Source organism: Trachypithecus francoisi, unplaced genomic scaffold (assembly GCF_009764315.1).
Source record: "Trachypithecus francoisi isolate TF-2019V2 unplaced genomic scaffold, Tfra_2.0 Contig01705, whole genome shotgun sequence".
Classification (NCBI taxonomy): Eukaryota; Metazoa; Chordata; class Mammalia; order Primates; family Cercopithecidae; genus Trachypithecus; species Trachypithecus francoisi.
Genome location: NW_022681450.1, coordinates 211,812 through 234,946, shown reverse-complemented (window position 1 = coordinate 234,946; position 23,135 = coordinate 211,812). Strand labels below are relative to the sequence as shown.

The window sequence follows — 23,135 nt, the reverse complement described above, 5'->3', positions numbered from 1 at the left end:
CACCTCCTGGGCTCAAGTGACTCTCCTGCCTCAGCCTCCCAAGTAGCTGGGACTACAGGCACACACCGCCACGCCTGGCTAATTTTTGTATTTGTAGTAGAGATGGGGTTTTGCCATGTTGGCCAGGCTGGTCTTGAACTCCTGACCTTAAGTGATCCACCTGCCACCCTCCTGCCCCAGGCCTCCCAAAGTGCTGGGATTACAGGTGTGAACCACCACGCCCAGCCAGGTTGGCAGTTTAATTTCCTTATATTGTCACTCTGATCATTTAACTCCCATGCTAAAAATTAATGTCATGCCCTCCCATCTTTATAGCTTGAGGCCCTTCTGAATGACATTTGAGATACTCCATGCCATCTCTCTAGCCCTGAACTATGATCCTGTACTAGATTGGAAACTCGAAGACAGTGACCACTGATGACGATAACTGATAATGATGATGGTAATGGTGATGATATTAGTTATAAATACCAAAGGCTGCGTAAGTGCTAAGAAACTGTGCCAAGTTTTTTTTTTTTTTTTTTTTTTTTAAACCTATATTATCTTTAGTAAGACCAAGTCTGGTTCATTGGTATACTTTTTTTTTTTTTTGTCCCACCTAGCTCTTACCTCACAAAGATTTGTTGAATGAGTGAAAGATGAACAAGTAGGCCAATGGAGACAGAGTGAGGGTCTTGGTGGGGAGAAGTATGTGTAGAATCTGCATTCAGTCTGCAGTGAATAGAGTAAAATGGATCATCTGAATGTGAATTGGCAGACCCCATTTGAAAGAAACAATTTTGATCTGTTACATTTAAAAATATTTATTGACTTCTGTTTGCTACTTTCCTGATTGTATTTAGGTTAAATGACACCAGCTAGGAAGCTACACTTTCCTGGAATCTTTCAGATAATTAAGCCTAAGCCTGGGTAAGGGGTGGGCACAGGATAAGACTGACGAGAGAAGAAGGTACTAGAGAGAGCAACAACCAAAATGATCTTGAGAAACATGCTTTTTGAGAGCACTGGAATGATTTAGGGGTGGGTACAGTGGAAGAGTGAGGTGGGAGAAGAAGAGTGTCTGGTAGGTGTGCTCACTGTCTTCTTGACTGAGAATGTTTAATAGGAAGAGTGGGAGCTCAGAGCTCCTACAAAGGCAAAACAAAACTTCTTAGCTGACATTGTTTGAGAAATTGCTGGCAGGCTCTGGAATGCTTGTTTGGCTTTCTGTGGTGCCTTTGGTGTCCTAGGGTGCAAATAAAGGGGAGAGGCTAGTGTTAAAAACATTTTTAACATTTATTTCTTTTTATTTTTTATTTTGGAGACGGAGTCTTGCTCTATCGCCCAGGCTGGATGGAGTGCAGTGGCACGATCTCAGCTCATTGCAACCTCTGCCTCCCGGGTTCAAGTGATTCTCCTGCCTCAGCCTCCTGAGTAGCTGGGATTACAGGTGCCTGCCACTATGGCTGGCTAATTTTTGTATTTTTAATAGAGACAGGATTTTACTATGTTGGCCAGGCTGATCTGGATCTCCTGACCTCAAGTGATCCACCCGCCTCAGCCCCCCAAAGTGCTAGGATTACAGGGGTGAGCCACCATGCCTGGCCTTAACATTTTTTTTTTTTTTTTGGAGACGGAGTCTTGCTCTGTTGCCCAGGCTGGAGTGCAGTGGCCAGATCTCAGCTCACTGCAAGCTCCGCCTCCCGGGTTCACACCATTCTCCTGCCTCAGCCTCCCGAGTGGCTGGGACTACAGGCGCCCGCCACCTCGCCCGGCTAGTTTTTAACATTTAATTTTTTTTTGTGATGGAGTCTCGTTCAGTCGCCCAGGCTGGAATGCAGTGGTTCGATCTTGGCTCACTGTAACCACTGTCTCATAGATTTAAGTGATTCTCCTATCTCAGACTCCCTAGTAAGTGGGATTACAGGCACCCACCATCATGCCTGGCTCATTTTTGTATTTTATTTTATTTTATTTTATTTTATTTTTTATTTATTTATTTTTTTCATTTTTGTATTTTAGTAGAGACGGTGTTTCACCATGTTGGCCAGGCTGGTCTTGAACTCCTGACCTCAGGTGATCCGCCCGCTTTGGCCTCCCAAAATGCTAGGATCCACTGTGCCCAGCCAACATTTAATTTTTATGAGAGTTTTAAAGATTATAAAAATAAGACTCGGGAGGCTGAGGTAGGAGAATGGCGTAAACCCGGGAGGCGGAGCTTGCAGTGAGCTGAGATCCGGCCACTGCACTCCAGTCCGGGCGACAGAGCAAGACTCCGCCTCAAAAAAAAAAAAAAAAAAAAAAAGACTCATCCAGTGGAAAAACATTTTTAAATCCCCACCCCAGCCTCTACAACACATTTTCCAGGGCTAACCACTGTTAATAGTTTGCTACATATTTTTCCATACCTTCTGGTATATAAATACAATGGTTTATTTTAAAAACAAAAATGAGATTATACTATACGTATTGCCTTAGTCTGACCTTTAAGAAATCTGGCCGGGGCCGGGCGCGGTGGCTCAAGCCTGTAATCCCAGCACTTTGGGAGGCCGAGACGGGCGGATCACGAGGTCAGGAGATCGAGACCATCCTGGCTAACACGGTGAAACCCCGTCTCTACTAAAAAATCCAAAAAACTAGCCGGGCGAGGTGGCAGGCGCCTGTAGTCCCAGCTACTCGGGAGGCTGAGGCAGGAGAATGGCCTAAACCCGGGAGGCGGAGCTTGCAGTGAGCTGAGATCCGGCCACTGCACCCCAGCCTGGGCAACAGAGCGAGACTCTGTCTCAGAAAAAAAAAAAAAAAAGAAAGAAATCTGGCCGGGCATGGTGGCTTACGCCTGTAATCCCAGCACTTTGGGAGGTCGAGGTGGGCAGATAGCTTGAGCCCAGGAGTTCAAGACCAGCCTGAGCAACATGGCGAAATCTTATCACTACAAAAAAACACAAAAATTAGCTGGGCATGATGGCGTGTACCTGTGGTTCCAGCTGCTGGGGAGGCTGAGGTGGGAGGAACATTTCAGCCCAGGAGGTAAGCCGTGATCATGCCACAGCACTCCGGCCTGGGTGACAGAGCAAGACCTTGTCTCAACCGTGCCACCCCCCCCAAAAAAACAACTGAATCTATTATTGCCAAGTATTATATTTCTATAGAAGTTCACACAAACTTATACATACAATTCAATAAATAGTTATAAAGCAGATATTCATGAAACTACTACCTAGGCTTAGAAATAGAATATTGCATCCCGGCACGGTGGCTTACGCCTGTAATCCCAGCACTTGGGGAGGCCAAGGCAGGCAGATCACCTCAGGTCAGGAGTTCGAGACCTGCCTGACCAACATGGAAAAATTCGTTTCTAATAAAAATACAAAGTTAGCTGGGCGTGGTGGCGCATCCCTGTAATCCCAGCTACTCAGGAGGCTGAGGCAGGAGAATTGCTTGAACCCGGGAGGCAGAGGTTGCAGCCAGCCGAGATTGCGCCATTGCACTCCAGCCTGGGCAACAAGAGCAGAACTCCGTCTCAAGAAAAAAGAAAGAAATAGAATATTGCCAACAGCACCCCCGCTTTTCTGATCACTGCTTCCTCTCCCCATCACAGTGACAATCCTGACTTTTATGGTAATTATTTACTTTCTTTTCTTTATTGTTTACCACCTATGTGTATAGATTCCTAAATAACTTAGTTTATTTTTTGCTCATTTTTTAACTGAGATGGAGTCTCACTCTGTTGTCCAGGCTGGAGTATAATGGCGTGATCTTGACTCACTGCAACCTCTGCAGTGCAGGGTTAAAATAATTCTCCTTCCTCAGCCTCCTGAGTAGCTGGGAGTACAATTGTGCACCATCACACCTGGCTACTTTTTTTGTATTTTAAGTAGAGATGGGGTTTCACCATGTTGGCCAGGTTGGTCTTAAACGCTTGACCTTAGGTTATCCCCCTGCCTTGGCCTCCCAAAGTGCTGGGATTACAGGCATGAGCCACTGCACCTGGCCTCACTTTAGTTTTAATTCACATTTTCCTTGTAAAAATAAGGTTGAGTGCCATTGCATGTTTATTAGCTGTTTGGGTTTCATCATCTGTGAAGTGGCCATTCAAGTATTTTTGCCCGTTTGTTGTATTTCCTGCCCTCCTCTCACTGGTCTGTAGAAATTCCTTATATAAGTATTCTGACTACTAATCCTTTGAAGGTTATATATATTACAGATATCATCTCCTAGTAGGCAGCTTGTCATTTTATTCTTTTGATGATTAAAACTTATTAATTGCAGTGAAGTCAGATTTATTTACTCTTTTACTTTATGGTTTATGCATTTTGTAATTTGTTTAAGAAAGGCTTTTAGGCCGGGCGCGGTGGCTCAAGCCTGTAATCCCAGCACTTTGGGAGGCCGAGACGGGCGGATCACGAGGTCAGGAGATCGAGACCATCCTGGCGAACACAGTGAAACCCCGTCTCTACTAAAAAATACAAAAAAACTAGCCGGGCGAGGTGGCGGGCACCTGTAGTCCCAGCTACTCGGGAGGCTGAGGCAGGAGAATGGCGTGAACCCGGGAAGCGGAGCTTGCAGTGAGCTGAGATCCGGCCACTGCACTCCAGCCTGGGCGACAGAGCGAGACTCCGTCTCAAAAAAAAAAAAAAAAAACAAAAAAAAAAAAAAGAAAGGCTTTCATACCTCAAGGTTGTGAATATATTCTCCTGTGTTTCCTTGTAAATTTGTTTTTCAAATTTAGATCTGTAATCCACCTGAAACTTATGTTAATGAAGGATGTGAAATAGGGGGTCTCTACATCGTTTTTTTCATTAATATATTGTGGATATCTTTCCAGCCAACACATAATGATTTATCTCATTATTATTATTATTATTATTATTGTATTTATTTTAGAGATAGGATCTCGCTATGTTGCCCAGGCTGGTCTTGAGCTCCTTGGCTTACTGGGTCCTCCTGCCTCAGCCTCCTGAGTAGCTAGGATTATAGGCTTGAGCCACTGCCCCGGTTTACCTAATTATTTTTGACAGTAATTAGGTTTTCCCAATTTGCCTTTGAAGAAAATTTCCCCCATTTATTTGTCAATACAAATACTGCTATAAAGTAATATTCTTGTACCTATATCTTTGAGCATCCATGCTAGTATTCTACTGTTGAGATTTCTTAAAGTGAGATTACTAGATTAAAGTTATTATACTCATTTACAATTTTGATACAGCCAAATTTATTTTACTTCTGTCAATAGTGTATAAGGATCCTGGTATATCCCATTCTTGATAATATCATAATATCAATCAGTTTAACGTTTGCCAATTTAGTTTTTTTGTTGTTGTTGTTTTTTTGAGACAGAGTCTCACTCTGTCGCCCAGGCTGGAGTGCAGTGGCGTGATCTCAGCTCCCTGCAGCCTCCGCCTCCTGGATTCAAGCAATTCTCATGCCTCATACTCCCGAGCAGCTGGGATTACAGGCATGCACCACTATGCCCAGGTAATTTTTATATTTTTAGTAGAGACAGGGTTTCACCATGTTGGCCAGGCTGGTCTTGAACTCCTGGCCTCAAGCAATCCACCTGCCTTGGCCTTCCAAAGTGCTGGGATTACAGGCGTGAGCCACTGTGCCCAGCTGCCAATATGCTTTTTAATATGACACTTAAAAACTGGTAGACTAAACTGGGTATGGTGGTGTGTACCTCTAATCCCAGATCCTTGGGAGGCTGAGGTGGGAGGATCACTTGAGCCCAGGAGTTTGAGACCAACCTGAGCAACAGAGCAAGACCCCCACTCAAAAAACAGAACAAAACAACAAACACAAAACTGCTAGACTAGGAAGGAGTCAAATTCTGTTTGATGCTGACACTGATGTAATCTTCAGAGGTTAATGACCAGGTCTCCAACAGCCCCATCTACCCCTACTTTGGTAAAAGTGAGGTTTTAAAATCTAAGAATTTGGTTAAACCTTTCCAGTATCAGGAGAATTGTATCCTGCTTTTCCTGCTCTTCCTATTTCCTGACAAGTTGACATTGAGTAGAAAGGGCTGAGTTGTGTACTTATCCTGGTCTTAATTTCACCTCTTTTTTCTATTCTCAACCGTGCTTCATCCCTAGTGATTCCACGGAGTGACTGTGGTATAAGGAAAATCATCCTCTGCAAACTTACTTGTTTTCTTCACATTGCCCTTGAAATGATCACAGGGACACTGCTTCTTTGGCAGCCCAGAAACTGTCATGACTTTTCTTCTCCGGGCTCTCAGGAACCAATCTGAAACAACAGCACTGCTGCTTAGACGGGAGAGTTAACACATATGATAGGAGGGAGTAGGACGAAGCTTTTTTTTTTTTTTTTTTTTTGAGGCGGAGTCTCGCTTTGTTGCCCGGGCTGGAGGGCAGTGGCCGGATCTCAGCTCACTGCAAGCTCCGCCTCCCGGGTTCCCGCCATTCTCCTGCCTCAGCCTCCCGAGTAGCTGGGACTACAGGCACCCGCCACCTCGCCTGGCTAGTTTTTGTATTTTTAGTAGAGACGGGGTTTCACCATGTTAGCCAGGATGGTCTCGATCTCCTGACCTCGTGATCCGCCCGTCTCGGCGCTTTAATCGCCATCTTCTGTGCCTTGAATTTCTTTTTCTTTTTCTTTTTTTTTTTTTGAGGCGGAGTCTCGCTCTGTCACCCAGGCTGGAGTGCAGTGGCTGGATCTCGGCTCACTGCAAGCTCCGCCTCCCGGATTTACGCCATTCTCCTGCCTCAGCCTCCCGAGTAGCTGGGACTACAGGCGCCCGCCACCTCGCCCGGCTAGTTTTTTTTTTTGTATTTTTAGTAGAGACGGGGTTTCACCGTGTTAGCCAGGATGGTCTCGATCTCCTGACCTCGTGATCCACCCGTCTCGGCCTCCCAGAGTGCTGGGATTACAGGCTTGAGCCACCGCGCCCGGCCTGTGCCTTGAATTTCTACTGCAATGGAGTGGGAAAAGGGATCAACACAGAACAGTGTCCATCCAGCTATTTGAATGCCAGTATTTCTGAGTTGTTTTTCCTGACCTGTTTGGGCAAGGGTTTGGTGGCAGGTTTGCAGGGTGCATCAGAATATCATTACTCCAAAGAATGAGGAGTAAGGCTTGGGTGTCTGCTTTTCAGTGGCTGCTTTCCCTTGGGGAAGCCATTTTGCCGCTCTGCTTTTAGTCTTACCTATGAGTAAAATAAGGCTGAGAATAGGATTCAGGAAGCTTTTGGAAGGCCAGGAAAAAATATAAAGCCTTTTGGGCGGTAGCCTTGGGTTCTTTAGGAAAAGGATAAGGGGCAGGGGGCAGCCTGACATTGGCTGGCTTTCCCCCTAGACCTTGGAGAAGTCCAGTTTTTGCCTGAGAGTCAGGAAGAAAGCGGGCACGGGTTCTACATGTGGCAGGTTGTGGAGAGGGGAATGGGTGAGGTCAGCTGAGATAACATCTGCATTGGTCTCAGACGGGCCCAAGGGAAAGAGCTGGGGTCATGGTGATGCCACCGCTGTTGTTGATGCTGAGTTACTGACCTTTGCACTCACATTCTTGGCCGCCTTCCTGGAGCCACCTCCTAGAAGCCTGGCCTTGGTCCCTATGGCCTCTGGCGACCCCTGTCGGAAGGAAACAGGTCACATCTAGACACTGGAAAGGGAACAGAAATGATCTTCCCAGCATTGTGCTACCTAGGTCAGCACAGTTCCATTTTTCCATTTTTACTTCAAGAATCTAGGTTACTTCAAGAGACGAATATTTTATTTTTATTTATATTTTTGAGATGGGGTCTTGGTATGTTGCCTAGGCTGGTCTTGAACTCTTAGGCTCCAGTGATCCTCCTGCCTTGGCCTCCCAAAGTGCTAGGATTATAGGCATGAGCCACTGTGCCCAGCTGAGGGGTATTTTAATCAATAAGGAATTGAGGTTTAAAATCTGGCCTATACGTAAGCCTATTAAAAAATTTAATGATTAAACAACATCTGGCCTAGGGAAAAGCGTAGCTGAAGGTAGGTGGAGAAAGAATGGCTTCTAGATGGAAGAGAGGATAAAAGGTAGGGCTTTGTCAAAACCTCCCGACGTCTCCCCATACCTCACACTAAAATCCTCATGACTTAAAAGAGTGAGAGCAAGGAGGAGATTATTCCATAAACCAAGATTTTCCCTTGACCTCCAAGTTGCTGGGTTTGTTTGTTTGTTTGTTTGTTTGTTTGTTTTTTGAGACAGAGTCTCACTCTGTCATCCAGACTGGAGTATAGTGGTGCAGTCACGGCTGCAGCCTCGACCTCCTGGGTTTGGTTGGTCCTCCCATCTCAACCTCCTCGGTAACTGAGGCTTCAGGCATGCACCACCACTCCTGGCTAGTTTTTTGTATTTTTTGTAAAGATAGGGTTTTGCTACGTTGCACAGGTTGGTCTGGAGCTCCTGGGTGTAAGCGATCTGCCTATCTTGGCCTCCCAAAGCGCCGTTATTATAGGCATGAGCCACCACACCCACCCCAAGTAGCTGTATGTGAATCCAGAGTCCCAGTTCAACTATTTTTTTTTTTTTTTTTTTGAGACGGAGTCTTGCTCTGCCGCCCAGGCTGGAGTGCAGTGGCCGGCTCTCAGCTCACTGCAAGCTCCGCCTCCCGGGTTCACGCCATTCTCCTGTCTCAGCCTCCCGAGTAGCTGGGACTACAGGCGCCCGCCTCGTCGCTCGGCTAGTTTTTTTTGTATTTTTTAGTAGAAACGGGGTTTCACCGTATTAGCCAGGATGGTCTCGATCTCCTGACCTCGTGATCCGCCCGTCTCGGCCTCCCAAAGTGCTGGGATTACAGGCTTGAGCCACCGCGCCCGGCCCCAGTTCAACTATTAAACGATGGTATTTACCTTTGTTCCTCTGGAACAAATACATTCTTCTTTTGGCCTCTATCTGAGCCTGTTTTATCTTCTGATTCTATCTTATCTCCATTTTTTGATACTTAAAATATTCCTATGACAGACCGGGCTCGGTGGCTCACGCCTGGAATCCCAGCACTTTGGGAGGCCGAGGCAGGTGGAACATGAGGTCAGGAGATCAAGACCATCCTGGCTAACACGGTGAAACCCCGTCTCTACTAAAAATACAAAAAATTAGCCAGGTGTGGTGGCGGGCGCCTGTAGTCCCAGCTGCTCAGGAGGCTGAGGCAGGAGAATCTTTTGAACCCAGGAGGTGGAAGTTGCAGTGAGCTGAGATTGCACCACTGTACTCCAGCCTGGGCGACAGAGCAAGAGTCCATCTCAAAAAAAAAAAAAAAAAATTCCTATGACAATCAAGGATGGTGGTTTATAGACTTGAGATTCTTAAGTAAGAACTTGGCTCAGATGACACCTCCTTTATGGTGGTTTCTGATACTTACTGTCAGAATGAATTATGCCTTCATACGGTTCCTATTGTATTTGAATGCAGTTCTGTTATTGCACTGTAATGTTGTTGTTTGAAATCTTTTATGCACTGAATTATGTCTCCTGAAATTCACATGTTGAATCCGTAACCCCCAGTACCTCAGAATTCCTGTATTTGGAGATAGGGCCTTTAAAAAGGTGATTAAATCAGGCTGTTATGGTGGGCCCTACTCCAGTCTGGCTGGTGTCCTTATAATAAAAGGAGATTTGGGCTGGGTGTGGTGGCTCACGCCTGTCATCTCAGCACTTTGGGAGGCTGAGGCGGGTGGATCACAAGGTCAGGAGTTCAAGACCAGCCTGGCCAACATAGCGAAACCCTGTCTTTACTAAAAATACAAAAATTAGCTGGGCATGGTGGCGTGCGTCTGTAGTCCCAGCTACTCGGGAGGCTGAGGCAGGAGAATCACCCAGGAGGTGGAGGTTGCAGTGAACTGAGATTGCATCAGCGGACTGCAGCTTGGGCCACAAAGTAAGACTTCGTCTCAAAAAAAAAAAAAAAAAAAAGGCCCTTATGAATGGGACATAGGCCAGGTGTGGTGGCTCTCACCTGTAATCCCAGTGCTTTGGGATGCTGAGGCAAGGGGATTGCCTGAGGGCAGTAGTTCAAGACAGCCTAGGTAATATAGCGAGGCCTTGTCTCTACAAAGTGTATATATATATATATATATATATTTTTTTTTTAAAGGTAAGGTATCCTAGGCTGGGCATGATGGCTCATCCCTGTAATCACAGCACTTTGGGAGGCTGAGGCTGGCGGATCATTCGAGGTCTGGAGTTCAAGACCAGCTTAGCCAACATGGTGAAACCCTGTCTCTAATGAAAATACAAAAATTAGCTGGGTGTGATGGCGCATGCCACCTGTAATCCCAGCTACTGGGGAGGCTGAGGCAGGAGAATTGCTTGAACCCAGGAAGCAGAGGTTGCAGTGAGTCAAGATCATGCCATTGCACTCCAGCCTGGGCAACAGAGTGAGACTCCGTCTCAAAAAAAAAAAAAAAAAAAAAAAGTAGGAGGGATCCTAGAGAGCTCTTTCATTCTCTTTCCACCTCTTGAAGATAAGAGGAGAAGTCCGCTGTCTGCAACCTGGAAGAGGACCCTTGCCAGAACTCAGCTGTGCTGGCACCCTGATTTCATATATCCAGCCTGCAGAACTGTGAGGAATAAATTTCTTTTGTTTATGCCACCCAGTCTGTGGTATTGTGTTAATGCAGTCCTAGCAAACTAACATAAAATCTTTCTCCTTCACTAGACTCTGAACCATTGGCTCAATAGTCATTCAGCTACGTGATTCCTGACACATGGTAGGCATTTGGTAAATGTTTGTTCAACACGTGGATGGATACATTGCTTGGAGAGGACCCTTAGAGATCATGTGGCTCAATTCAGGCCTCCTACTTCTCAGACTTCTGCCACACAGATGGAGGGGGTTGCGTCATTTCCCCGAGGGCTGCTTTTCCAGTGTTCTCATGTGCTGTTTTGAGTGTTATCAAAGTAATTTAACCTGGCATAGCCCCTGCCATGTAAACTTCTCTAACATTTTTACTCTTGCCTGACCTCTACTCCTAGTTCCAGAGAAAAACCACAGAATATTAGGCCCTGAAGGAAATCCTGGAGATTATTTAATTGAATTCCTTAATTCTGAAGTTTTTTTTTCAGTCTAAATGTAATTTAACTGTTGGAGAAAATTTTGAAAGTACAAGCAGAGAAATTACTATTCTTACCAACTGTTGGTATTTTGGCATATTTGTTACCTGCATATGCTTTTTATTAATGTAGTGATAACCATAGAATGTAAACACATTCTCTTTTTCCATTCATAGGCGTGTTGCTGTGTTATCTTTATAACACATTTTCAATGAATGCATAATACTCTCAATAATTATGTATTCCAAATTATTTAACTGCTTTCCCATTGCTGAATATTTAGAAAGTTTTATTTTTTAGAAGTTGGTAAATTTCTTTGTTGTTACAACTGTTTTCCAAATTTTAGATTATTTTCTTGGGAGAGAGTTCCCAAAGTGGAATTACTGGGTCAAAAGTTAAGAATTGCTTTCAAAAGAGCTGTACTAATGTTTAAATTTTATTTTTTAATTACTTTATTTTATTTTATTTTATTTATTCTTTTGAGAAGGAGTCTTGCTCTGTCGCCCAGGCTGGAGTGCAGTGGTGTGATCTCAGCTCACTGCAAGCTTAGCCTCCCGGGTCATGCCATTCTCCTGCCTCAGCCTCCCAAGTAGCTGGGACTACAGGCACCTGCCACCACGCCTGGCTAATTTTTTTGTACTTTTTAGTAGAGACGGGGTTTCACCGTGTTAGCCAGGATGGTCTCGATCTCCTGACCTCGTGATCTGCCTGCCTCGGCCTCCCAAAGTGCTGGGATTATAGGCATGAGCCACCACGCCCAGCCTACTTTTTAATTTTTAAAAATTAAAAAAAAATTTTTTTTCCTTTGAGACAGAGTCTCACTCTGTCACCAGACTGGAGTGCAGTGGCGCAATCTTGGCTCACTACAACCTCCTACTCCCTAGTTCAAGGGATTCTCCTGCTTCAGCCTCCCCAGTAGCTGGGATTACAGGCGGCATGTGCCACCACGCCCAGCTCGTTTTCGTATTTTTAGTAGAGATGGAGTTTCACCATGTTTTCCAGGAGGGTCTTGATCTCCTGACTTCGTGATCTGCCCACCTCGGCCTCCCAAAGTGCTGGGATTACAGGTGTTAGCCACTGTACCCGGCCAAGGGCCGTACTAATTTCATTAAATCACTATCTCCTTTTTTTTTTTAAGATGAGGAAACAGTCCCAGAGAGAGCAAATGAAATGCCCAAGTTCATAAAGGTAATGGGGACATATCTAGGGCTGAAACCCAGGTCCAGGATTTTATTTTATTTTTAGTGACCAGGGTCTTGCTATGTTGCCCGGGCTAGAGTGCCATAGCTGTTCACAGACATGATCACAGCACAGTGTGGCCTCAAACTCCTGGGCTCAAGTGATCCTCCTTCCTCAGCCTCCCAAGCACTACCACACCCAGCTACAGGTACAAGATTCTTAGTCTGTTGTTTTATTCTGCACTGCTATGTGACCCTAGTTTCACAGAGGAAACTGAAAATGAAGCTGCATGGTGCTATAGTATTATGTCTCCCAAACTTCAGACATTTTTAGACCATCTTTATGATTTTTTTCTATAGCTTAAACCACCCTTAGTATTATTTACTTCATGCTTTTTCTTTTTTCTTTCTTTCTCTCTCTTTCTTCCTTCCTCCCCTCCCCTCCCCTTCCCTTCCCTTCCTTCTTTTTTTGACAGAGTCTCACTCTGTCGCCCAAGCTGGAGTACAGTGTTGCGATCTCGGCTCCCTACAACCTCTGCCTCTCGGGTTCAAGCAATTCTCCTTCCTTAGCCTCCCAAGTAGCTGGGATTATAGGCACCCACCACCCATGCCTGACTAATTTTTGTATTTTCAGTAGAGGCGGGTTTTACCATGTTGGTCAGGCTGGTCTTGAACTCTTAACGTCAAGTGATTACAGGCATGAGCCACTATGCCTGGCCACTTTATACTTTTTCTTTTTTCTTTTTTTTTTGAGGCGGAGTCTCACTCTGTCGCCCAGGCTGGAGTGCAGTGGCCGGATCTCAGCTCACTGCAAGCTCCACCTCCTGGGTTCATGCCATTCTCCTGCCTCAGCCTCCTGAGTAGCTGGGACTACAGGCGCCCGCCACCTCGCCCGGCTAGTTTTTTGTATTTTTTAGTAGAGACGGGGTTTCACCATGTTAGTCAGGATGGTCTTGATCTCCTGACCTCGTGATCCGCCCGTCTAGGCCTCCCAAAGTGCTGGGATTACAGGCTTGAGCCACCGTGCCTGGCCTTATACTTTTTCTCTACATAAATTTATTTTACAAAAATCCTCATCCTATGCAATATTATCTGTGAAATTACAGGTTTGATGTATGCTTAGTTTTTTTCCTAACATGCATTAAACTAAATACAGAAGTATTAAAGTAAAAAGAAGCTTATTTACATTCCACGTAAAATCAGTTTTGGGAACCACTGATACAGTGGCATAAGCGTGCACTTTATATCCAGATAGGCCTGGGGTCAGCTATTGGCTCTATCACTTAACTATGTCAACTTGGGAAGTCACTTGGCTTCTATGATCCTCGATTCCCTGATTTGTAAAAGGAGGATGGTAAAATCCTCCTCGCAGAGTTGTTGGGAATAAGTGAGCACTGTGGGAGCCCAGTGCCCAGGCGGGTGTTGAGTACATGATGGTTATCATTGTGGTTATTGCTGTGGAATTCTGGTTATTTTCCAAAGAGAGTGTCTATCTATGCTGGAATATTGGGCTTGTGGCTTTCTGCTGATGCCGATGTGTAAATAAGTTACTTCCACTTGTTAGGATTTATGATGCATCTATCACTATTTTTATTTCCCAGATCCACTACATACTTGCTTTGTGATTTTGGACAAAGTTATATAACTTTTCTATGCCTCATTTTCCTAATTTGTAAGATGTGGTTAATAACAGTACAGTAGTCCTTCCTTATCCACAGGACTTCCAAGATACCTAAAGTCTCAGATAGTACCAAAACCTATATATATATTTTTTTCTACACATATACACTTATAAAGTTTAATTTATGAATTAGGCACAGTAAGAGATTAACAATAACTAATAGGATAGAACAATTTAAAAAATATACTATAATAGGCTGGGGTGGGGGCTCACGCCTGTAATCCCAGAACTTTGGGAGGCCAAGGCAGGCAGATCACGAGGTCGGGAGATCGAGACCATCCTGGCTAACACGGTGAAACCAAGTCTCTACTAAAAATAACAAAATAGTAGCCGGGTGTGGTGGCGCATGCCTTTAGTCCCAGCTACTCGGGAGGCTGAGGCGGGAGAATGGCATGAACCCGGCAGGCAGAGCTTGTAGGGAGCCGAGATCGCACCACTGCACTACAGCCTGGGTGACAGAGTGAGACTCTGTCTCAAAAAAAAAAAAAAAATATATATATATATATATATACTGTAATAAAAATGATATGAATGTGGTCTCTCTCTCTCTCTGTTTCTGAAGATAACATAACAATATCATAACAATATTTTGGGGCCACAGTTGGCGGGTAACTGAAACTGTGATTAAGTGGAGACTACTGTACATGAGTGTGCGTGTGTGTTATTTCCCAGCTCTGACCACTAGAGGGCCTAGAAGCACCAGCACCTACTAGCAATGGGCCTATCAGTCAGTGCCCATTGTCTGCAAATATCATTCTCCCATGAAAGGAACCAGGGCTTCCAGGAAAAATAGCTGATCCAGGGCTGGGACAGAAAAACACAAGAGGAGCCCGAAGCTTCTTGTGGTGTCAGAAACTAAGGAACTGCTCAAAAAATGATGGAGACATGTCTAAAGGTCATAGAAGCCAACTGGAAGGAGTTCCCAGTGGCCAATTTTGGGACAATATGAGCAACATAATAAATAATGATAGTAATTGATTCCAACCCATAAATACTCATGAGTCCATGCTGATATAAATAAATAACTGACCAAATAAATAAATCAGGAAGAAAAGGCTGGGCATGGTGACTCACGCCTGTAATCCCAGCACTTTGGGAGGCGGAAGTGGGGGAATCACTTGAGGCCAGGAATTAGAGACCAGCCTGGCTAACATGACAAAATCCCGTCTCTACTAAAAATACAAAAATTAGCCGGGTGTGGTGGTGTTTGCCTGTAGTCTCAGCTACTCAGGAGGCTGAGGTGGGAGGATCGCTTGAGCCCAGAAGGTGGAGGTTGCAGTGAGCCAAGATCACACCACTGCATTCCAGCCTAGGCAACAGAGTGAGACTCTTATCTCAAAAAAAAAAAAAAAAAAAAAAAGAAAGAAAAAGAAATAACTCTTTCTTATGGCAGAATTCTGATTAAATAAATGTAGAAGGAACAATGGAAGTAGAAAATCACTATTTGGCCAATACCACAGTAATAATTCTTTGTAGGAAACAATCATCCATAGATTCTAAAAATTAATGTTAAAAGTATAATGATGCTGTTAACTGGTGAACAACAAGAAAAAAAGGTATGATGAGAAGAAACAGGCTGTTTACATATTTCCAAAGTGTCTCTCCACAAGATACTTATTAATTACAATGAGACGAATAGTAACTTTACAGTAGAGAAACCCGGCAGACACCACCTGAACCAAGTGCTTAAAGTGAACCCCATCAGTAATGAGAGATACCGACATCCTGGGGCTCTTGCTGGGATGTCCAGAGAAGGATACATCACTTCTGAAGTATTCTTGCCTAAAATACATAGCTGGAAATATCAGACAAACCCATATTCGGGGGCATTCTACAAAACAGCTGGCTAGAACTCTTCAAAAGTGTCAAGGTCCTGAAAGAGAGGGAAAGACTGAGAAACTATCCCAGGTTGGAGGAGACCTAGGAGATCTGACATTTTATTCAGTGGGATCCCGGATTGGAGTCTGGAGAAGAAAAAGGACATGAGTGGGATGATTAGCAAGATTTGAACATTTGTAGATTAGTTAATATTATGGTATCAATGCTAATCTCCTGGTTTTGATAATTGTGTTATGGTTACATAAGATATTGTTTGAAAACAATTGGATGAAGGCTATACTGGAACTCTATTTTTATAATATTTTTCAAAGTCTGAAAAATGAAAAGTAAGAAAAAGTAAGAAATGCATTAGATTTGTGAGGACAAATGAGATAGTAAGTATGAAGTGCTTAAAACAATGCTTGTGATATAGGAATTCTCAATGTGTCTGATATAAGTAATTTTATAATTAAATAATATTACAATTAATGAATAATCTGTTATTATAAGTAATTTATTTCCTAATGACCTCATAGATTCTCACTTATTTTTATTTCCCTTAACCCTGTGAAAAGCATATTGAGCATGTATGTGATTAAGAGATAAAATAAGATTAGACTTTATTCTGAGATTTATTTTGGGGATGGAGGAGCTATTATTTCCTTTAGCCACTAAGTAGCTCAGACTCAGGCCTACACTGCAAAACTTCGCTTGCCTGGGAAACAAGGCTTGAGCCCGGCTGCCACCCCCGCGACGTGGTTTGTGATGGTGCCTCCTGGTGGCGCAGGGAGCTTTCCCCAGTTCCTCACCCTCGTCCTTTAGGAGCGACTTAGAAATTTTACTCAGTCCATTTATTAAACCCTTTCTAGGTCACACTGCGGATCATTTAATCTTCACAAGTGTGTGTGACAAGTGGTATTTTCTTCATTTTAAGATGATAAAACTGAAACTCAAAAAAGTGAGGTGACTTGTCTAGGGTTGCAAATTGTGTGGCAGAGTCAAGATCTAGGTCCCCCTGACTTCCAGGCTGAGTGTAAAGGTCTAGGTGAGTCTAAAAGTGTGGCCATGCAGAGAACTATTGGTGTAGAGCAGTGGTTGTTGACCAAGGGTGGTTCCCTTGGGGGACATTCGGCGATGTCTGGAGATATTTTTGGCTTCCATAACGGGTTTGGATGAGGGAGAGGGAAGGCTGCTATTGGCATGTAGTAGAGAGAGGCCACGCGGATGCTGCTGAACATCTCACAGTGCACAAAACAGCCCCCACTGCAAGGAACTGTTCAGCCCAAATGTCAGTAGAGCTGCTGTGAAGCCCTGGTTTGATTTAGAAACCTGAGGATGCATTCTTGAGGTTAGCTAATGTTTGCTGAGTACTGAGCTGAATAGCGTGAGGGATATGGAAACAGTGCACCAGTCCGTGCCACCAAGTAGTTTGCAGTCGACGCAGGGGGTAGAGGCAGGAAAGGCACATGAAGGCCCCTCAATATAAGGCAGCAGATGATAAGTGCAAGAAGAGAGTGTCCAGCAGGGCTAAGCTGGCTCTCAGGAGGGAGACCACATGTCTGGCTGTGGGAGGAACTGAAGGAAGCTGTGGAAGGTGGTTTTGAGTTGGGTGTCTGAGCAAAGTTGAGCTGATGGGAAAACATAATACGTGTTCAGGGAAGGGCAAATAGGTTAGTTTGGGTGGAGAATAGTATTATTTAGTGAGTAGAGGGAGGTACACTGGAAAAACAGGTTGGGGCTAGAGCTTTGAGTTCAGGCAGAGGACTGTAGCGTGGGTGTCTGTCATAGTGATGGAAAAGTCTTCCCTTTTGGAATAGTGGTCTAAGCCCTAGGGCTATGGGGCTTAGCAGCTTCCAGAGCACTCTCTCTACAAAGGAAGGGATGTTGGAAATTGGAGTGGAGAAGGGAGAATGCCTCCTGATTTTAGGACCAAGTTGGTGGTGAGTATGTAGCAAAGCCATTTCACCTCAAAGTGGCCTTTGGGGAGATGGTGCCCACAAGCAGAAATATACATGGAGGTCAGGTCTGTTCTTCGTGGTTGCTCTGTGAAGGGCTGGGCTACTTTATAGTGAAAGCTGGAGCAGATTTGGAACCCCTAAGCTAAGGTCTGCTTCCCAAAATGTGAGCTGTTACAGCAGGGCTTGCTACGGATAAAGCTTCAAATATGGACACTACCTGGTGACAGGCTTTTTCTAGTTTATTACATTACCAGTAAATAGCATTAAGACATGTTGGTGGCGTTCCGGTGCACTGTAAAGAATATAAGCAAGGACTTCCTGATCTTCTGTAAAGGTACCATTGCCTTCAGCACCCTCCCACCACCATCATTAAGTTTAGCCATGATAATTATGTTACTCTTTTGGAAAAGGATTGGGGGAGAAGGCATGGGAGCAAATCTTTGTTGAGCTAGTATATATATACATACATGCATACATATCTGTGTGTGTGAGGGGGATCAGCTACAATTACAGATATTTTCTTTTTTCTTTTTTATTTTTGAGACGGAGTCTCGCTCTGTAACCCAGGCTGGAGTACAGTGGTGCCATCTTGGCTCACTGCAGCCTTTGTCTCCCGGGTTCCAGTAATTCTCCAGGCTCAGCCTCTTGAGTAGCTGGGACTACAGGTGTGTGCCACCACACCTGGCTAATTTTTTGTATTTTTAGTAGAGACGGGGTTTCACTGTGTTAGCCAGGATGGTCTCGATCTCCTGACCTTGTGATCCACCCGCCTCGGCCTCCCAAAGTGCTGGGATTACAGGGATGAGCCACTGCGCCCGGCCAGTTGCAGATATTTTCACATACAATATCTCATTTAACTCTGTCAACGTCGTTTGGGTGTAAGTACAGTTTGCTGTTTTTTGTAAAGGAGGAAACTGGCATTGAGAAAGGCTCACTCGGCCGGGCGCGGTGGCTCACGCCTGTAATCCCAGCACTTTGGGAGGCTGAGGCGGGTGGATCACGAGGTCAGGAGATCAAGACCATCCTGGGTAACACAGTGAAACCCCGTCTCTACTAAAAATAAAAAAAATTAGCCGGGCATGGTGGTGGGCGCCTGTAGTCCCAGCTACTTGGGAGGCTGAGGCAGGAGAATGGCATGAACCCGGGAGGCGGAGCTCACAGTGAGCCGAGATCGTGCCACTGCACTCTAGCCTGGGCGACTGAGTGAGACTCTGCCTCAAAAAAAAAAAAAAAAGAGAAAGACTCACTCACCCCAACACCCCACAGCTAAGAGAAGCTGCATTTTGATGTGTCTGTGGCCTGTTTTGCCACATTTCCTCCCCTCATTTTCCCCTTCATAGACATTCTTGTTTACCTGGATTCAGGCTGCTAGAGACCATGGACATCAGCATCAATGGCAGCAACAGGAGGAGGGAAAAGATTAGAACTTTCATTGCAACTGTTGGTGCAGCTGTTAAGTTGCTTGAAGAGTATAATGGAAGGTTCCCTGTTGGAGGCTCCTGATCTCTGGGGATGACTCAGGTCAGGGTACTCAGCCTGGCGGTCTACGCTTTAGTCCCAGGCCAGCGTTCCCATTTGAGGGCGAGAACAGGTGAGGTGACGCTGTTTTGCTCTTAGGTAACAGATTAGACCATGTGCTTTATGGGAATCTGGGAGGTGAAACTGGTCAAACAAAAGAAGTTCAGGATTCTTAAGAACATAAGAAGGTGACTGATAACTTGGCAGCCGTGCCAGTTCTCTTCTGTACTCTTTCCCGCCTCCTCACACCCCACGGCCTCATGATTTCTTCCTCAAACCTTTTTTTCTTGCTTGGATTTCCTTATACCTTTCAGTGAACCTCTCTCTCTGAATATTTGACAGGAAAGTGGCTGCTAAGTGTTGGTAGGCAAGACTTTGACAAGGTCTCTTTCCCCTCCTGCTCCCATCCTTTAAAAAATATTGGCAATTGTAGTGTTGTTGCCTGGGAAGTTGCCCTGTCCTCTCTCTGTTCACAATTCCCTCCAATTCTGTAGCCACATGAGGTAGCAGCAGAGCAGGATCCTGGACAAGAGGCAGCTCCCCTGCCCAGAACACCACCCTGGAGCAGTGGGTGACACCAGACCTCCTTGTGTGTCCATCAGAAAGGAGGCCATGGCTTAGTTGTTCTGGTCCAAAGGAGAGGGAACTGGGTTGGGGGAAGAGACCCCCAGAGCTGCAGGTCCCAGAGGGTTTGAGAAACAGGAGCCACAGAAGGGAAGGAGCCCTGAAGTGTGTTTGCCCAGCTGCTGGGGCGCCTGGCTCCAGCCCTTGTTTGGAAATGGCCCCGGGCAAAAGAAGAAAGGTAATAATACTCGAAGTAAACATTAGGGGCATAGAATATCGGCACTCACTAAACTTGATATTTATTTGAGACTTTAGGAAATGTGCGCAAAGGGAGAGGAGAGGCTGAGCTTGAATGCTGGGTGATATTCCTAGGGGCTGAAGGGAAGACTAACAAGGGAGCCCTCCCAGGAAGCCTCCAGGCAGGAGTGAGAGCAGGGGGTGTGACTTTATTTCCCTGAGAGGAGGAAAGAGGAAAGGCATGAGTCAAAGCCCTTTGCTTTTGTTTGACCATTCTTTTTTCTCCATGTTTTCAAATTATCTCGGCCTGTTGACTTGTCACAGAGTTGATTGTGGACTTTGCTACTGCAGTGTTTATAAAGCACTGCAGGGGTCAGGGATTGCTAGGACTGAGCCTGTGTCCAAGTTGAAGGCTCAGGCTGGGCCTAAGCTTGTTCTGATGCAAATCACGGGTGTGGCTTCTTTCTAGAAAATTCTAAAAATGGTCTCTGCCTTCAGGAGGCTCAAGTCTAACCAGGGAGATGACATCCATTTCATAAAGCCTAGAGATATGAGTGCAGTCATCTCTCAAAGTGGCAGGAGTGCAGGGGGACTGAGAGGGACTTGGTCGGGTGGAACTTGAGCTGGAGATGGGGGAGGATTTGGGTTGGTGGAGGGCAGAGAGGAGGGCTGTGCAGAGCAGGGGTGTGTTGTAGGAGAGGTGCCCCCTGGAGCTCAGTGGATGGGGATCTTAGAGGACAGGAGCTGTTTGTGTTCATTTTTGTATTCCCTGAACTCACACAGGGTCTGGCACTTTGGGAGTATTCTATAAATGACTGTTGAATGGAATGATGGTTTTGTAGCCTATTAACTGGGCCTGAAGTATTAAAAAGTGTGTGAAAATGCAGCCCATTAGCAGAAAAAAAATGTTACTGAAAAACCATCCCATGTACAAATGGAGCCTGGTGCGGCCACTTTACTTGTGCTGCTGAGTTCTGCATCAGTCCACACCGAGGCCACCACAGGGGCCGGAAGCTCCTCCTCAGACCTTCCTCCGGGTGCCTCAGTCTCTTTACCCACTGTTTTCCCAGGTCCTGCTCCCTGTCAGTTCACTCCATCTGGTTTCCCCTCCATGCACTTGGGGTGGGTGTTGCATCCTGTGTCCCATTGGAGGGGGCTTCGGGTCCATTAGGTCTATTAATATAAAACACCCCCAAGATAAATGGACTTTTTTCTTGTTAACATGACAACTTCTTATAACGCATTTCAAGAACATTATTTGTGTCAAGAGTCTCTCTGATGTACAGAGGCCCTCCCTTCCCCAGGAAGGAGGTAAGGGGAAGTTAGGAGAAAACACCGTCCTATCTGGGTTACTTATTTCCCTATTGTACAGTGTACTTGGTAGACGTTCAAAAATATTTGTTGACTTTGACCATGATCCACATGGCTCGCATGTAGTCATTTATTCACACATACATTCAGTGAGGCTTTGCGCGCCTAGTGTGTGCCTGGTATTTGCTAGACGGTGGATGCTGAGATCAGGTGTGCTGCTGTCTCTGAGGAGCTCTCACTATACAGCTGGCACCTAGGGTGACTGAATCCACCTGCCCCACTTTACAGACGTGGAAATTGAAGTTCAGGGAAATTATAGGATTAGTTCAACAACACAGTCACTAGCCTCAAAGTTACAGGAGTAAATCAAGTTTCCTGACTTGCTGGATTTTCTGTTAGTGTACAGCCACCTGGCTGCTGCAGGTGCAGATGTGGTGAGCTCCAATAGGAGAGAGGATGTTCAGAGGGAAGTGGGAGCCCTGAGCACCCTGGATTAGCCAGGAGGACATGCCGGGTCTAGCTGTGACTACACAAAGGACCATCAAGGACATTTGCATTCTCTTTTTCACTTTGAGCTTGAAATGAAAAAAACTGATCCCAGGAAACCAAGAGTGGAAGATTACTCACAGGGGATTAGTGAGATGAGTCAAAAAGCCTGTGTTGGATGGGTGCCTGTAATCTCAGCACTTTGGGAGGCTGAGGTGGGAGGATAGCTTGGGCCCAGGAGTTTGAGACTAGTGTGGGCAACACGGTGAGACCCTGTCTCTATAAAAAGTTTTTTTTTTTTTAAAGAAAACCCTTTTCTGATGTCTGTCACAGTGTTTCTCACTGAATGGTAATGGTCTGACTTTGAGTGGGTTCTGTCCATAGCCTGGAGCTCTGTGAGGCAGGCCCAGGTGTGATTTCACCTTTGTCTCTCCAGTGACAGTACACAGCAGGCTCTGATAAATATTTCCTTTTTTTTTTTTTTTTTCTGAGACGGAGTCTCACTCTGTCGCCCAGGCTGGAGTGCAGTGGCCGGATCTCAGCTCACTGCAAGCTCCGCCTCCCGGGTTTACGCCATTCTCCTGCCTCAGCCTCCCGAGTAGCTGGGACTACAGGCGCCCGCCACCTCGCCCGGCTGGTTTTTTGTATTTTTTAGTAGAGACGGGGTTTCACCGTATTAGCCAGGATGGTCTCGATCTCCTGACCTTGTGATCCGCCCGTCTCGGCCTCCCAAAGTGCTAGGATTACAGGCTTGAGCCACCGCGCCCGGCCTCCGATAAATATTTCTTACAAAATAAAACGGAATAAAAAGTAGACACCTGCACACATGTGGGATGATTGAGCAGCAGTAGAAACAGGAAAAGTCAGCGTCCCCAGATCAGCTGATGTGGCGTTCAGCTTCTACATAGGGGTGAGGTGCCAGGATGGGGATGGGGGGCCTGTGGCTCTACTGCCCTGGGGACCACTCCGAGGATTCGGAGTGTCAGCTGTGGTTGCTGCTCTTCACTTACCTGTGGGAAAGTGAGCAGAGGGTGTGGGGCTTCAGGTGAACCCACATGGGAAATGGCTGAGGGAAGACGGGGTAGGTGGCACATAGAGGTTGTTTTTTATTTTTTTATTTTTATTTTCGAGAAGAAGTTTCATTCTTGTTGCCCAGGCTGGAGTGCAATGGCACAATCTTGGCTCACTGCAACCTCCGCTTCCTGGGTCCAAGCGATTCTCCTGCCTCAGCCTCCCCAGTAGCTGGGATTACAGGCATGCACCATCATGCCTGGCTATTTTTTGTGTGTGTGTGTGTTTTTAGTTGAGACAGGGTTTCTCCATGTTGGTCAGGCTGGTCTCGAACTCCCGACCTCAGGTGATCCGCCCA

At 45.6% G+C, this 23,135-nt stretch overlaps 1 protein-coding gene across 1 annotated transcript; it reads right to left on the bottom strand.

The window, feature by feature from the left end:
* Window positions 1–785: 785 nt before the first annotated feature.
* Window positions 786–19,300, bottom strand: CXCL17 (C-X-C motif chemokine ligand 17). Its single transcript, XM_033197538.1, has 4 exons — window positions 19,005–19,300; window positions 7,485–7,565; window positions 6,124–6,225; window positions 786–1,225 (listed from the first exon to the last, which is right to left on the bottom strand). The coding sequence occupies exons 1-4, from the start codon at window positions 19,081–19,083 to the stop codon at window positions 1,128–1,130; spliced, it is 360 nt and encodes a 119-aa protein (XP_033053429.1). The 5' UTR covers window positions 19,084–19,300; the 3' UTR covers window positions 786–1,127.
* Window positions 19,301–23,135: the final 3,835 nt, after the last annotated feature.